The sequence below is a fragment of the Papio anubis genome, chromosome 19 (assembly GCF_008728515.1).
Source record: "Papio anubis isolate 15944 chromosome 19, Panubis1.0, whole genome shotgun sequence".
NCBI lineage: Eukaryota > Metazoa > Chordata > Mammalia > Primates > Cercopithecidae > Papio > Papio anubis.
Genome location: NC_044994.1, coordinates 40,782,071 through 40,799,399, shown reverse-complemented (window position 1 = coordinate 40,799,399; position 17,329 = coordinate 40,782,071). Strand labels below are relative to the sequence as shown.

The following is a 17,329-nucleotide window of genomic DNA, read 5'->3' as shown; positions in this document are numbered from 1 at the left end:
CACTGTTTATTCTGGTTAGCCATTCATCTAATCATTTTTCAAGGTTTTTAGCTTCCTTATGATGGGTTTGAACATCCTCCTTTAGCTAGGAGAAGTTTGTTATTACCGACCTTTGGAAGTCTACTTCTGTCAGCTCATCAAAGTCATTCTCCATCCAGCTTTGTTCTGTTGCTGGCAAGGAGCTGCGATCCTTTGGAGGAGAAGAAGCGCTAGGGTTTTTAGATTTTTCAGCTTTTCTGCTCTGGTTTCTCCACATCTTTGAGGTTTTATCTACCTTTGGTCTTTGATGTTGGTGACCTACAAATGTGGTTTTGGTGTGGGTGTTCTTTTTGTTGATGTTGATACTATTCCTTTTTGTGTGTTAGTTTTCCTTCTAACAGTCAGGTCCCACAGCTGTAGGTCTGTTGGAGTCTGCTGGAGGTCCATTCCAGATCCTGTTTGCCTGGGTATCACTAGCAGAGGCTGCCGAACAGCAAATATTGCAGAAGAGCAAATACTGCTGCCTGATCTTTTCTCTGGAAGCTTCGTCCCAGAGGGGCACCCGCCTGTATGAGGTGTCAGTCGGCCTCAACTGGGAGGTGTCTCCCAGTTAGGTTACACAGGGGTCAGGGACCCACTTGAGGAGGCAGTCTGTCCATTCTCCGAGCTCAAACACCATGCTGGGAGAACCACTGCTCTCTTCAGAGCTGTCAGACAGGGACATTTAAGTCTGCAGAAGTTTCTTCTGCCTTTTGTTCAGCTATGCCCTGCCCCCAGAGGTGGAGTCTACAGAGGCAACAGGCCTTGCTGAGCTGTGGTTGGCTCTGCCAAGTTCGAGCTTCCCCAGCTGCTCTGTTTACCTACTCGAGCCTCAGCAATAGTTGACGCCACTCCCCCTCAAGGGCTGCTGCCTTGAGGTCAATGTCAGACTGCTGCACTAACAGTGAGCAAGGCTCTGTGGGCATGGGACCCACCGAGCCAGGCGCGGGATATAATCTCCTGGTGTGCTGTTTGCTAAGACTGTTGGAAAAATGCAGTATTTGGGTGGGAGTGTCCCGTTTTTCCAGGTACCATCTGTCACGGCTTCCCTTGGCTAGGAAAGGGAGATCCCCCAACCTCTTGTGCTTCCCGGGTGAGGCAATGCCCCACCCTGCTTCGGCTCACCCTCTGTGGGCTGCATCCACTGTTCAACCAGTCCCAATGAGATGAACCAGGTACCTCAGTTGGAAATGCAGTAATCACCCATCTTCTGTGTCGATCATGCTGGGAGCCGCAGACCACAGCTGTTCCTATTTGGCCATCTTGGAGCAGGTCCATGAGCAATTTTTGTATTTTTAGTAAAGACAAGGTTTCACCATGTTGGCCAGGCTGGTCTTGAACTCGAACTCCTGACCTCAGGTGATCCACCTGCCTCAGCTTCCCAAAGTGCTGGGATTACAGGCATGAGCCACCACGCCTGGCCTCACTCTGACTTTTTGGACCTGGTCCAAAAAGTTTCTCTACTGGTCCCATGACTACATAGGCTACATTGACAGTTCTACATTGGAATATATGAGAGACACCATGAGGCCTTTTACATTACGTGAAATGTTCCTGGACCAGAGGACCCCAGACTCATCTCCTGGGCCAAACAGAGGCTTCCTGTGGGCCAGATCTGAAACTCCTCTCAGGCGCAAACTAAAGCACACTTTGAGAATGGCTGGATCTGCTCAGAGAGAAACTAAGGGGGAAAGCACAAGGGGAGGTGGCAGGGGGCAGAACCCAAAGAGAAACAGGCCTATCTTGGCGCGCGCGCGTGTGTGTGTGTGTGTGTGTGTGTGTGTGTGTGTGTGTGTGTGTTCAGAACCAAGGACAGCTCCCCAGATGCAGCTGGGAAAGGGGGAAATAGACCCCCATGGGCCTTTGAAGCAGGCGAACAGCAGGGCAGAGCCCAGCAGAGACAGCTTTCTGGGCGGCACTAAAGCTGAGTTTGGGAGGGAAAGGCCATTCCTTTCATGCTAGGACATCTGCGTCTGTCTGTCCATCCTGTCTTTTCCCCCATGCTCCATCTGTCTTTGAATTAAGACCCAAAGGCCAGAGAGAGATAGGAGACAACGATGATGCCTGTGGTCGAGTATATTTCTCCTAGGCCAACACTCTGCCCACTCTCAGCTAATTAGGGTTGTGACTTAGGTTTTAAATGGGCCATGCTATTTGAGCCTGTCCTGGACAGGGCCACACCAGAGGCCATTTCTGGCTGGCTGCCTGTCCAACTCCTGCTGAAATAATGGGATCCTCCTCAACTGTCCCCAGCTCCTGCCAGGGAAAGGCTTCCAGGAGATGGGGAAAATCAACACTCCCCATTCCAACACCATCCCATCCTCAAAGTCTGCCTCAAAAGGAGGCCTTTGAACTCTCCAGGCCCCAAAGATCTGTCCTTTTCTGCCAGTACTAGACTCAGAACTAAAGAAGGTCATGACAGGAGAGGGCTGAGAGATCATCTGGTCTGGGGGGTGACCTAGGAGTCCTGCAGAGATGTTCTAAGAGCCATGAGGCGGGCAGTTGGGGGAGAAAGCAGGCAGGACTCCTCCCCTTGCCCCCCCAAAATGGTTCTATCCCTTTCCTGTTTCTGTGTGGAATCTCCATGTAAGGTTCTGAAGAAACAAAAATACTTTTTACAAATTACTTTTTGTATTTTTAAATTACACTTTTTATACTTTTTACAAATTATACTTTTTATTTTTAGATGGTTGTAGATTCATATATACTTGTAAAAAGTAATACAAAGAGACCCCTTGTGCCCTATATGCAGTTTCCCTCCATGAGGAAATTATAGTTCAATGCCACAATGTAACTTGTCTCTTCATCCTCTTAATAGGATCCTTCCCAGAGCAAAAGTTTAATTATGATGAAGTTCAATTTAGCATCTCCGGGTATCAACACTGATACAGTGGAGACACAGAACACTACCACCATCACAAGGCTGCCCCTTACAGCCATGTCCACTTTCCTCCTGCCCCTACCCCTTCCCTCATCCTGGCAACCACAAACCTCTTCCCCGTTTCTATTACTTTGCCCTCTCAAGAATGTTATATAAATGGAATTGCAGAGTATGCGACTTTGGAGGACTGGCTTTTTGAAAATCACTCAGCATGATTTCCGGAGACTCCTCCAGGCTGCTGCATCATCACTCGTTCATTCCTTCTCATTGCTCAGTGTTTAACCATTCACCTGCTGAAGATGACCTGAGCTGCTTCTAGGTTTCTGCCTATTGTGAACAAAGCTGCTATAAACAGTTGAGTACAAGTTTTTGTGTGAACATAAGTTTTCATTTCTCTAGGATAAACACCCAGGAGTGCAATTGCTCAATCAAATCATATGGTACTTGCAGGTTTTGGTTTTTTTTTTTTTGTTTTTTTTGTTTTTTTTTTTAAATTGCCAAACTGTTTTCCAGAATGGCTATACCATTCTACATCCCCACTATAACTGTAGGAGTGATTCAGTTTCTCTGCATTCTCACCAGCACTGGGCACTGTCATTTCATTTTTCTTTTCTTTTTTATTTTTATTTATTTATTTTTTTTGAGACAGGGTCTCGCTGTTACCCAGGCTGGAGTACAGTGGTGTGATCACAGCTCACCGCAACCTCCACCTCCCAGGCTCAAGTGATCCTCCTACCTCAGCCTTCTGAGTAGCTGGGACCACAGGTGTGTGCCACTATGCAAAACTAATGTTTATATTTTTTGTTGGGATGGTGTTTCACCATGTTGCCCAGGCTGGTCTCGAACTAGCCTTAGACGATCCACCTGCCTTGGCCTCCCAAAATGTTGAGATTACAGGCATGAGCCACTGCTCTTGGCCGTCACTTTTTTCTTTTTTTTTTTTTTTAATACTGCCAAATTGAAGTGGACATTGTCACTTAAAAAAAAATTATTTTAACCATTCTGATCGGAGTGTAGTGATGTCTTGTTGGGGTTTTAATTTGTGTCTCTGTCATGGCTAATGATGTTGCATACCTTTTTGTGTGCTTATCTGCCATCTGTACATCACCTTCAGGGAAAAATGTCTTCAGTGAAAAATGTCGCTTTACTTTGTCCATTTTCTAATTGGATTGTTTTTTAATGATGAGTTTTGAGAGTTCTTTATATATTCTAAATACAAGTCCTTTGTCAGATATGTTTTGCAAATATTTTCTCCCTCTCTGAAACTTGTCTCTTCATGCTCTTAATAGGGTCCTTCCCAGAGCAAAAGTTTAATGACGATAAAGTCCAGTTTAGCATCTCGGTGTTGACATCCATTGATTGTTTATTTCAGTCAGTTTGTTTGTGGTATGACAAATGATTTTTAATTGAAACCAAGACATTTTCATGTTAGTTCATGAGACAGTCATATTTAAACCTTCTGCTTTAACTGCGTTTCGTGGTACCACTCTGGCAGAGGAAAAGGGAAGGGGATAGCTTCATTATTGCCAGGCAGAAGTGAAAGTCCAGGTTGCCCACTCAACCTCCTCTGATGCCCCAGGGGTGCTCGCTGTCACTGCCGGATGGAGGTGGGAGTTCCGGATCCCCATGTGGTCCCCTCTGACACTGCAGTGGGGCTGGCCTCATCACCCCTGGGCATCTATGCAGTCTGACTCACTCTTTCTGACACCACCCCCGCAGGAAGGAGAGGGACACCTCGATACTGCCCAGTGGGGGTGCAAGTCAGGTTCCTGCTGCCTCCAGTGACACCATGGGGTGTGGGTAGGAGCCTTCTCACCAGTTGGGGATGAAAGTCGCAGCTCCCCACTGGCCTTCTCTGACACTACTCTGTTAGGGGATTGGAGCCCCTCTTCTAGCCCAGCAGGGGTGGAATCTGAGCTCCCACTAGGTCTTGGCTGGGATGGATGGGGGTGGGGATGTTTTCTGTGGTGTTTGGCTGGGGTAGAGCAGTTACTGTCTAAAAGTTTTCTGTCGGACCGGGCGCTGTGGCTCATGCCTGTAATCCCAGCACTTTGGGAGGCTGAGGCAGGTGGATCACGAGGCGGGTGGATCACGAGGTCAGGAGTTCAAGACCAGTATGGCCAACATGGTGAAACCCTGTCTCTACTAAAAATATAAAAATTAGCTGGGTGTGGAGGTGCGTGCCTGTAATCCCAGCTACTTGGGAGGCTGAGGCAGGAGAATCGCTTTAACCTGGGAGGTGGAGTTTGCAGTGAGCCGAGATTGCGCCATTGCACTCCAGCCTAGGCGACAGGGTGAGACTCCATCTCAAGAAAAAAGAAAAAAAATTTTTTTTTCTGTCTCGCTGGGTCTTTTCCTATAATTTTCCTTCTTTTCTATGCTATATTTTTCTAGCTTTCTTTAGTCCGTTTCCTGCAGAGAGCAGCTTTTTATTATTATTTTTTGCCTGTGTCCATTAGCATTTCCTAGTGCCAAGTGTGGGACACATGAGGCAAAAAGAAAACAAGCTTCTCACTGTGTCATTCTCAGGTCCTGGGCACCCTAGCGGGTCTGCCTTCTTCCCTCCACCTCTCCGAGTCTTCTTATGTTCATTTTATACAGAATGTCTTGGGTTTTTAGTTGTATTTAGCAGGAGAAATATGGACAAGAACATCTATTGCATTTTCCAGAAGCAGAAGTTTAGGTCTATATTTTTAACAAGACATTTTGATGGCCTTACATCTAGTTCACCTCCTCATTTTATAGAGCAGAAACTGAGGCTGCAGTGAGATAATGTATCTTATCCATGATCCAATAGTAAGTTTGGATTCCATAGTATGTTGGAAGCACAGTCCAGGCTGAAAACACATCTCCTAAACCCGGGTGCCATGCTGCTTCCACGACAGCATGGCGGCTCCCCCTTTGCCTGTATGTCTCACCTCTCCTGCTAGAATGCAAGGCCCTGTGCAGACACCAGGCTACTCCTCCCCGTATTCACATGCTACCATCTCCTCCAAAATGGCTTATTTCCCTAAGCAGATTCTAGCTTCCCTGATTGCAGAGACCAGGTCATGTGGCTCAGAATGGATACAGCAAGCACCCAATGCATGGCTGCTGATGGTTCTCCCTATAGGAGCCAGTTGTCAGCATTGTTTAGTAAGTGTGGCATCCTGTTCCTCCACGTGAGCTGGAGCCAGAAGGCACTTCGAGGATAGGGACAGATGGCATTTTCTGAAAGACAGACACACACACTGGTGAGCACAGAGGTTGTGCCATGTTTGGTTCTGGGAGGAATGTTAAGGGGAATCACAGCGCACACTTCTAGTGCTCCTGGGCATGTGACCCAGGCCCGAAGGACCATCATGTCATGTCCCAGACATCTTCGCACTGCAGCTTGAGCGTCTGTCCTCTCCACTCTACCCTTCACGCAAACAGTCACCATGGCTACGTTCCTCACCATCCCAGTGCCCAGTGCCCAGCCTGGAGTACAGCAGCCCTCAGTGATGACTGGCTGATTGGAGCTGATCAATAGGCGAAAGAACAAACAGATAAACAAAGGAATGACCCAACCACAGCAAAGGCAATTCCTCATGCAGGAATGAGGATATTTAGCTCAAAAAAGACTTGCCATGCTAGGCTGCTGAGGAAAGTCAGTAGGCAAAAGACACAAGCAAAATAGTTAAAAAAAAAAACCATCAGCTGGAGCAATGAGAAGGGGGCTTGTGGCTGAATCAAAGAATGATCTTTTTGATTAATTGAGCTGCCCAACTGTGCTGAGATGCCTTCTGAAGCAGTGAGCTCCCTGCTACTGGAAATACCTCATGGTGGGGAGCTGGATCAGGTGACCTCTGAGCTTCCTACCACCTGAGAACCCATGATGTCTTCAGAATTCACTGGAGGCCTTAAACTCCAGTGCAAGGGAGTTTGTTGGGGCTCAGAAAACAATATCCCAAAATGAAGGCCTCAGCAGCAGCCTCAGAAGCAAAAGTCTTTCTCTGACTGTCTGCCCTCCTGCCTCTCACTCTCAGTCTCACTCTTCAGTCTCACTCTCCCCTGAAGCTAGCCATAGAAGTTAGACTCCTTCTTCCCCTCCATGAGAAACCACAGCTTCTTTCTCCCAAAGCCAGCCATGAAACCTAAAGATAGAGCTCTAATTCTCCCTCTGCCTTTCTTTGTGAAAACTGGCCATCAATAAATTATCTCATCTGCTTTGTTTGATTATAGGTTATGCCACCCATTCCAGAGAGGGTCCTGCCCCAACTCAGAAGGAAGGAATGCTGCACAGAGAGGCCAAGAAGAGTCGAGACAGACAGGCCTTGCTCTGTTTCCCCATTTTGTCTATTAGCATGAGATCATGCCCTTTTGGTACAATCCCATTTCTACAACTGTCCATACTTTGTTTAACTTAACCATAAAAATAGACAATTTCCCCTGTATCTTTGGGTCTTCATTCTGCAGCCTCCCATGTATACATGTTAAATAAATGTGTCTGCCTTTTCTCTTATTAATCTGCCTTTTGCAAGTTGATTTTTCAGCAAATCTTCAGAGATCCAGGGATTACCCTAGGCCCCCACAAGTTGAATCCTTGAGTTCCATCAAGGATTTGATGTGGTGAAGAAGATGAGGGTAAGAAAAGGTCAGCCCCAGCCTCTGGGAAGCTTCTACTAGAGATAGGGCATGTGACATCATTCTAGCCAGTCACCAAATAGTTCTGGTTCCCCCTATTCCAGGCACAGAGTAGCGCTGTACTTCTCAATGTGCTTATGGTTGGATGAGGCCACATGACCCGTTCTGGGCAACAAGCTTGGAGTGGAAGTGACAAATGTTGTAGGTAGGCTGGAGCCCTGAACTGCCAATGCATGATCCTCCAGAGCTCCTTTTTCTCTGTCATGACAACTGGTTAAAATTGAACTGTACCACCAAGCTGTGCCCTGGTTGTTTAATGTTACTGAGATTTTGGGTTGTTTGTTACTGCAGCATTACCTAGGCTATCCTGGCTGATACAGGGGAACAGACTTTGCCCGTATGGAACACCAGAGAAAGATACAAGATAAAAAGTTCAAGGCACACAACAGGGGCTGGGTTGGACAGAGCTTCCAACATCTGAACCTACACACAGACCCCTCTGCATTCACCATTCTCAGCCCCCCACTTGAGTAACACCCAATACGATCCATCTCCTCTAGCTGTGCTGCCTTCTATTACCCTAACATCCCAACATTGTGCCCTATTCAACCTCTGATAACATCATGTCTTCTCTCTTCATTTTCTTCTCTCTTCTCTTCCATCTAGTCAAACATCCTACCCATTCTCAAAGGCAAAGGTCAGGCCTCATGTCCTGCAAGACACCTCCCTACCCACAGAGACCAACTGGACGGACCACTCTTTGGAATCACCGCAGTTCTTGTGGCCAGGATGACATCTCTTTGGGGCTCTTACGTGTATGTTGTCATCTTGTTCTGTGTAAACTAGTTTTTACCCTACAAACTGGCAGTGATCCAGAAGCTCCCACTCATACTCATCTGCTGGGCTCACAGCAGGGGCTCAATAAATATGAACCAAACAGACAGCAGCACATGAACCTGGTATTTCTTATATATCCAAGGAAGTGCTAAAAAATGTAGGCACTTTTACTAAGATATTGTTTGCACTAATGATTTTTTAAAATTAGCACAGAACAAAATCCTATAGTTACTAAAGGGTAGCAAGTTGACTGGCAGAAAACTCCTTCTACCTTTTTCTGGGGCCAGAGGTAATCAGTATATTTGAAGGTCTCCTCCACCTACCATCTGGTACCCCCTGTCAGAGTCAATGTTGGTGCCCAAATAGCTGGCTTGAAGGTTGGCACAGGTATCGGGGGATGGGGAACAGTGGAGAAGTTAGGAAGACCCAGACCTGCTATGGCAGTGATTTGGATCCAGTTGGGCATTTCATGGAGTTACAGAATGCAAACAGAGATTTCTGGAGAGACTCTAAGAAGTCTGTGTCATTGTTTTGCAGAAGAGGTGCTTGGAGCCAGTGTCACTCGTGGGTCAACACCTAGCTCTCCTGGCCCTTGGGACAAGGCTCTTTGACTCTCTTTATGCTTCAGTTTGCTACAGGGCATCAGGCTGAAACAAGAGAGTACCCTTCACTTATTCCAGGGAATGTTGGGATCATAGGCCCTCAGCCAAGACTCAAAGTCATCATTTGTGTCACACCCCCATCTTTCCCAGGGCTTCATGTGAATCTGCCTGATAAGGAGTTGTGCTCATCAGGTTCCTAGCAAAGATTTCATCACCTTGCTCAACAGCCAACACGATGGGCCAAATCCTTCCGTCAAAGGAAGTCCTTCCCAAGGTCTAATCAGAGGCTCTGCTGTTGTGGCGCATATTAATTTCCTGTCCTTGGCACACCCGTGCAGATGGAAAACAGCTGCTCACTCCTTACCCCATACAACCTTTCCTATGCCTTTGGTTTCTTTCCTGAATTCTACATCTCATGCCAGCACCTTGAAAAGCCTTCTGAATGGACTGCTGCTGCAGTTTCTCATTTCAGCAATCCCTACACATTTCCCCTATTACAATGAAAAGCTGGAAATTTCTGACATCCTAACTAAATGACTAGGTGACGGACGGGTCTTTTGGGAAGAGGATGCCAGGATGTCAGGCAATCCCAAATACAGCTGAATCCCAGTTGCCGGCAGCTGGTCGGCCTCTTCTGAACTATCTGTAGCCCTTTCTTTGCTCTACGCTCTCTGGGCTCTCTTCCTCCTCCCTTGTGGGACCCGGTCTCTTCTAGGTTGCCCCCACTTTCTGCCTCTGAAAGAGTTCAGAAAAAGCAAGGTTTTCTTATTGACATTAGCTAAAAAAACAAACAGGATGAGGCTGGAAGCCTGCTAGGGATGAATCAATCATCCCAGTGTATGACTAATCTGCAAATGGGGCCGCATCTGGGCCCTGGTTGCAGGGCATGGTCTGTGGCCCACCACCCAGAGGCTGTTTGGCAGAATGCAGGAGCTCCGCATCTTCCTGCCAACCTTACTTTTGACATGTGCAGCCAACGTGGTCAGTCAAGAGGAGCACCAGAGCAGCCAGCCACCCCATCTCCATGTAGCCTCAGTTTCTCCCTGAAACTAATTGTCTCCATGGGTAAAAATGGGTTAGCAGTGCTCTCCCATCATCGTGATGGCCCCAGAAAGCTCATCAAAGTTGGTGTGACGGAGGAAAAGGGCTCACTAGGGAATGACTGCATGGACTGAGCCTGGGCCAACTCAGTGCAGTCTCAGGCATCACTATTGAGTGTCCACTGAGTACAAGGCCCTAGGCCAGAAGTGGTTGAGGAAGTAGAGTCAGCCCCGATTCCTGTCTTAGGGTTGACTAGCTGGCTGAAGCACAGGCAGGTGTGCATGGAACAGCTTGGTAGCAGCATGAGCCAGTGTGAGGGTGTCTGCCTGGGCACGTGGGTGTAGCGAGGAGCCAGCCGGGGTGCTCATGGGTGGTGTCCCTGAGAGCTGGTCCTGTGTTCTTGCCTCTGGTGGGCCAGGCTAAAGGGAGCCTTGAAGGATGAAGGGAATAGCAGCATCCCATCACAGTAGCAAAGGCACCCTTCAGTGGGCAGCTGCCTGGGTCCTTCTCCATCAGAGAGCCCCTGCACGACAGGGGTGACAAGGACACTGCCACAGGCCAGCTACGTGGGGCTTTCCTTGGGGTGTGGTCACTCAAAGGACGCTGCCCAGGTTTGATCCCTCCAGTAGGGGGCATCAGGAGATGGCTGCTTCATGGGCAGAAATCAGAGGTTCCTGGGAAGGAAACTCAGGTGGGTGTCCCCACGGGCGGATGCATGGACGTGGGCATGAGCCACCATGGGCCACGTGGCCAAGGGCAACACTCTAGAGAGGGCAGAGCAGTGAGAAGCAAGGAGCTGGCCCCCACACTGTTGGGCTACCATACCAGCCCTGAATGCCCATCCAGGCTGGTGGCAAGAGAAAAATAAAGGTTCCTCTTGTTTATGCCATGCTGTTGTTTGTACCTAATAAATTCATTCTCTGATGTCTAAAAATAAAGCCTGTCATCACTGAACCAAGGTGCTGCCGACCATGGGAGACCTCATGTAAATTCAGGCCCACAGATGCTCCTGCCTCCCCGTGCAGTACCCAGGTCTGAACCTTGGCCATCCATCCAGGAGATGCTGCTACCCCTCACCTCCTCTGTGCACCTGCCCAGGTTTCTGAACTCCAGGCCACCCCCTGGGCCCCATCTCGTGTCCTGCAGGGGGCATCTGTTTTACACCTGTGTCTTGTCCTTTTCACTTAGCAGTGCTGCCCTTGAAGGCAGGTCCCTGGCTTCAAGCCCACCTGGAGCTTAGCACCAGGCCCCTGCAAACACTCCTGGTTGACAAATCTCTAAGAAACCCCTCCTGAAAGACCCTCTCCAATCTTCAGAGGTTTCCTTGGCTGTAAGCAACTTCACACAGCACAGGTGGTGCATCCCACGCCAGACTCAGGCAAACCCAGCATTCTGACTGAGCCTTCCCTTCTGTCCCAGCTGGCTCTCCAGGCATGGACATTGCAGACACTGCACCCAAGACCAACACAGCACCAGGCACACATGGCTGTGGCAGGGGGTGTCCCTCAGTGGCCCAGCCCCTCTTTCACTTCTTGGAAGTAGACATCTCTCCGTCTTCCCTCTGAGATGATCAGGCGGCCACCGCAGGTCAGGGGTGATGGGAATGCCAGTGCTCCTGTGGCCTGTAGGAGGTCCCTCCCACAAAACCTTGCCTCTGGGCATGTCAGGTGATTAGGTGGGATTCTATGCAGAGACCCTGCTGTCCACCCTCCTTGGGCTCCTCCCCTCCACCCTCCTTGGACACCTCCCCTATAATGAACCTATGTCTTAGTTTCACCTGCCAAGAAAGGATTTAATATGAGCTTTTCACAACTTCACTTTTAAGTTGAGTTATATTTCATTTTGTCAAACACTGCCTACCCCGAGTCAACTGCTCAGCTGCTTCCTGAAGGTGGGATTGGGGTAAGCCTTGTGGTGTCAGGGTGCCTGGGGCAGGGACAAGCCCACACCTAACCCCACCCCACAAGCCCCCAGCCCTGCTCCATGGGCCCATATTATCTGGCGAACCCCCACACAACCTCCTGCAGGTGGGGAAGGCAGACCCGAGAGGACAGGGGTGGGTGGGGAGGTGAGGCAGATGAGGGGAGAAAACGTGGAGAACCCTTCCTCGCGCCCTGGAGACTCTGTCAGGAGTGATGTGGAGAAGGGGACCAGAAGGGAAAGGCAGCAGACAGGCCCCCAAAAAGATGGTAAAGGGGAGAGGAAAAAGGACCCTTCCTTGGAAGATTCCAGAACCAGACACCTGCTGACCACATAACAGAGAGCTCTCAGGGACAAACCTCTTATTCCCCATCTAAGAGCTTCAAGCCCTCCCTGAAAGTCTCTGCCTGGTGCTTGAGTCCCCAAATCCAAGTTCACAACTGCTGCTGAAGAGTGAGGGGAACTCCATTTAGGAGACCCTAGAATAATTGGCAGGAGCAAGACAGTGTCCCTGAGGAGCAGGGCCTAGACCAAAAGCTAGGGGGTCAGGGAGTATAACACGGGGTCCCAGGCAGGGAGGCAGCAGAGACAAAGGCACCCCCTAGAAGGTCACCTTCTGCAGCTGGGCAAGGTAGCAGTGCCGTACGGGGTGGAGGGCAGACAAGTGGCACCTCCGGGGGACTCAGTTTCCTCATCTGCAAATGGCACGGAGATGTTAGAAGGACCCTCAGAGGCCATCGAGGCTCCTTCTGGGTTTTATGTAAGGAAGCTGAGACCCAAGGCGGAAGAGTTTGCCACCAAGTTTGCGGCAGAACAAAAACAAGACTCCAGGTCTCCCATTACCCCCAACCCCTGGGGCTCTTATTATGGCCTCCTTCTTAAGAAACAATTGAACACACAAGCAAATCTTGTCATGTGAAAGAACCATCCTGGGCAGCATCCCCCCACACCATGGGGCAGCCACGCCCTGCAGCCTAAGAAAGATCTAGAATCGAGGCCACTGACCAGCTTCCCTTGGCACAGAATAGAGGAGTTGGGTGAATCTGCCAGGGGACCGAAGCTGAACATGATTCAGTGGATCGAAACTGAACATGAGCAAGTAGGCCCGGGGCAACCCATGACTGCAGCGGCTCTGAAACCAGGCATGGCCCCTCACAGGAGCCTGCAGGGGCTCCGTCCGCTTTCTGGACAGGCACAGTCTGAGGCCGAACTCGGGATGGGGACACATGGTTTTTTCAGCCTCTAAACCCACAGGCTCCTGCAGGCAGGAATGAGGTATCAGTGAGAACAGCTGGACCACCAGAGGGTGTGGGGAAGGGCCTGGGGGTCACCAGGGCAGCTCTCAAACAGCAGCTGCCCCCCTTCCCTCCCAGCCATGCAACCCACCCACGAGCCTCTTAGGACCTCACGGCAAGCAGCAGGGAGAAAGGTGGCAGGCTCCAGTGGGGTCCCAGGACTGTTGGTTGGCTGGAGGGATGGACAAGTCTCTGACAGCTCCCCCACAGGCTGCCCCTCCCAGGCCTTCTGCAGATCTGGAGCAGAAGTGACAACCAAAGCACCCGCCAGCATCAAAATGCTGAGTCCCATTGTTTGTGGGGCCACAATGTTGGTGCCTGAACCCTCAGTGCAGTCATTTGACTGCCATGTAATATTCCACTATAAGGATGGATCCCAAGGCACCTCTTCATTCTCCTCAGCAAACATCTGGGCTGCTTCCAGATGTGTGTTAGTATATAGAATGCAGTCATTAAAAAAGAAATCTCATCAATCGATGAGTTTGGGGGAGTGCCTGTGGGCAGGGGGTTAGGGAGGGCTTTCCAGGGGACAGATGCACCCTCCCCTCTCCCACCTCTCTGCACTCTCCATGTCACCACCCCTCAGGAGCCATTGTGGGCTGGCCCAGGAACCCAGGCAGACAAGACATAGGATACCCCCAGACAGAGCGCAGAGCCGGTTCCCTACCTGCTGTGGGGGGGCTCGCCCTCGGGAGAAGGAACAGCTGCTGTCCAGCGGTTCGCTGCAGTCCGCTGTCCACTGCAGAGCAGAAAGGAGCGATCAGTGATGGCAGGACAGCCAGGCCCATGCTTACTCTGCCAGGCTGCAGGAGTTGTGCCCCGGCCTTCCCCATTAGCATGAGTGTGGAATCCTAGTTGGTCATTTCAACCCAAATCTTTCTCAACCACCAGACCCAATTTGGCATCCTCAGGCTCCACATCAAGATGAAGCTTTGGCATCTGCTTGAGGGGGAGGCAAACTCACTTCCCTTCACCTGAGCCCAGCACAGTGACAAAGACTGGCTACATCCCAAAGTCAGCCAGAGATGACGAAACTTATTCTGAGTTTGGTACCACCAGCACCACGTTTGACCGCCTGACCTGGCTTCAGCCACACTAGCCCTCTATTACATCAAGGGTGTGGCCGGAGCTGGTAATGAGGCAGGTATGTGTGGGTCTTCCTAGAAGCCTAGCTCCAAAAGATGATGGGTTTGGCACCAGGAAAGAGCCCAACCTGGCCATCAGAAGCGTGGCTCAGACAAGCCCTGCCACTCACATCCCCTAAGAACTCAGAGGGCTGCTGTGTCCCGAAGTGTGGTCTGACAACCATCTGCATGAGAGTCCCCAGAGTCCGCAACGTGGAGGTCCATGGGCCCTAGCCTTTACCCACTGAATTAGACTCTGTGAGGCCAGGGCCAGAGGATCAGTGTTTTGACGAGCTCCCCAAGGGATGCATTGGGAGTTTGGGAGCCACAGAAATCCATGTGATCTCTCAGGCTTCATTTTGTCATCTATAAACTGGGGAGAGCCATGTTGGGTGACTGGCTGGGAGGCTGGGACGAAGGACCTTTGTGAGCTATAAAAACACTGTATAGATACAATGCAGTAGCAGCCATATAGCCCTTCCTGTCAAATGCTATCCAGGTATACGGCAGTGTTTTTACTATTGTATTAAACACTAGCTAGCCTCTGGAGCTGAAGTTGTTGAATACTGATCTTAACCTACACCCTGCATGATACATAAAGAGCAGAGGAGGGCCAGGCAGCTCACACTTGTAATTCAGCACTTTGGGAGGTCAAGGCAGGAGATCACTTGAGCCCAGGAGTTTGAGACCAGCCTGGGCAACATAGAGACATAGAGACGTGCCCTCCTGAGCATGGCTCAAGGGTATGACCTTTGTCCAGGATGAACGTTATTATTACAATGTTGTTGACATAGGCTGGGTGGAAGTGTATCCTAGAGCAGCACCATCCAACTGAAACCAAATGAGAGTCACACGCAGAAACCACAGGCAGAAGTTTAAGTTTTCTAGTAGCTAGATTTTAAAAACAAACAGGTAAAATTAAATGAAATAATATATTTTATTTAATCTAATACATCAAAATATTATCACTTCAACAGGTAATCAATATAAAAAGTTGTTGATGAGATATTTTACATTCTTCTTTCCATAGTGTTTCAGAAATCTACTTAGAGCACACCTCAGTTTGGATGAACAACATTTCAAGGGCTCCAAGAGCCACATGTGGCCTGTGGCTACCATAAGGGGCAGTGAAGCCCTAGAGAAGTGGCAACGGTGTCTGAGGCACTCCTCGCCCATTCCCTTTCTTTGAGCCTCAGGTCGAGAGTTGGTACTAGCTACCTGAGGTTGCCATTCCCTGGGCTGTGTAGCTTCTCAGGTAGAAGTAATCAATTCTTTGGATTAAATTCCCTCTGCTTGGATCATTGCAGTCCCAAAGTATTTCCCCTAAGATATTTATTAATCATGGCTGGCGGTGGGGAGAGAAAAATGAGAAACCATCAGATGCCACTTTAGCCAAGTGATCAAGGTTAATATCACCAGTAACAAAACATAGCTGCATCATGGACTCCCCAGTGTGGTGCGTCGAGACGGGCACATCACTTCTAGGGTATTCTTGACAAAAATGCACCCTCTCGACATAATCATGAGAAAACATCACGCCACCCAAATTGATGAGCTTTCTACAGAAGCATTGACCAGAACTCTTCAAAAGTGTCAAGGTTGTAAAAGAAAAGAAAAGTAAAGAAGACAAAGTATCAGATTGGAAGGGAATGAGGTGACGTGGCAATTACATGCAAATTTGGACCCTGGAACAGAAAAAGGACATTCATGGAACAACTGGTGAAATCTGAATAAAGCTTCTAGTTAAGAGCATTGTACCAATGTTAATTTCTTGCTTCTGATAATGGTTCTATAGTTATGTAAGGTTCATATTACGGCAAGGTGAGGGACAAGTGTTTGGGAACCCCCTGTTCCATCCTGCACCTTGGCTATAAGTCTAAAATAGTTCCAAAACAAAAATTAATATATATGTATTCATACATATGTAAAATACATGCATACATAACTATAAGTATATATGTACATTTATTTATTTACTTATTGAGATGGAGGCTCATTCTGTTGCCCAGGCTGGAGTGCAGTGGAGCAATCTCAGTTCACTGCAACCTCCCCCTCCCAGGTTCAAGCGATTCTCCTGCCTCAGCCTCCTGAGTAGCTGGGATTACAGGCATGTGCAACCATGCCCAGCTAATTGTTGAATTTTTAATAGAGACGGGGTTTCACCATGTTGGCCAGGCTGGTTTCAAACTCCTGACCTCAGGTGATCCACCCACCTTGGCCTCCCATGGTGCTGGGATTACAGGCATGAGCCACCATGTCTGGCCCACATTTTTAGAATAATGTATACAGATACACATAAACATATATGTATATGTATATACATACATATGTATAATGTTTAAAGTATTGTAACTATAATCCCTCTGCTTTATATATCGAAGTAGTTTCTGCTTCCCTGGTTGGAGGCTGGCTGACAGGTGGGGGACATCCAAGGCATACAGTGTCCACTGGCTGGAGGGAACACGAGGCCATGCTTGCACTCCTCATCCCATCCTATGTGATCTCTCACAAAAAGACTTCTCCCCTTCCAGGCATCCTGAACATTTCAACCCCAGTTGTGTAGTGCTGGTGTGATATTCCACAGCACGGTGACGCACGGGGGACACACCTCCTCTGGGGTCAGCACGGGCCCTGGCAGGATGGGGCCTCCTGATGGGCACGCGCAGAACGGACCCCGAGGCTTTGTGCACATCCATATGCAACCCTACTCTCCTTGGTGAGCTTTCCAAGCTCCAACGAGACTGCTCTGCCTTGTCCAAGGCCATACTTAACTGTACCTTTGTCAACCAAAAGCCACTTCCTGAGACCCTTCTGTGTGGGGCCCTGAACACAGAGTGTCCCCACACAGGAGAGGTTAGATGACCTGTCAAATAATAGCAATGAGAGGGCGGTGGGGACGGTGTGGCTGAGATGAAGAGTGTGCTCTTGGCAGGGGCCGTAAGGGAGGGAAAGCAGGCAACCCAGGGTGCCCAGAGAAGAGTGAGGTGCCCAAGAGAGGCAACAGGC

At 49.2% G+C, this 17,329-nt stretch overlaps 1 protein-coding gene across 7 annotated transcripts in view; it reads right to left on the bottom strand.

Annotated features, from left to right (window-relative positions):
* CTIF (cap binding complex dependent translation initiation factor) overlaps nt 1-17,329 on the bottom strand; it is a 333,464-nt gene that overhangs the window by 217,509 nt on the left and 98,626 nt on the right. For all 7 annotated transcript variants that reach the window (XM_009192699.3, XM_021930113.2, XM_017951713.2 and 4 more), the window contains one exon: nt 13,867-13,938. In XM_009192699.3, the coding sequence (XP_009190963.2) occupies nt 13,867-13,938 (72 nt within the window). The remainder of the gene's footprint in view (nt 1-13,866; nt 13,939-17,329) is intronic.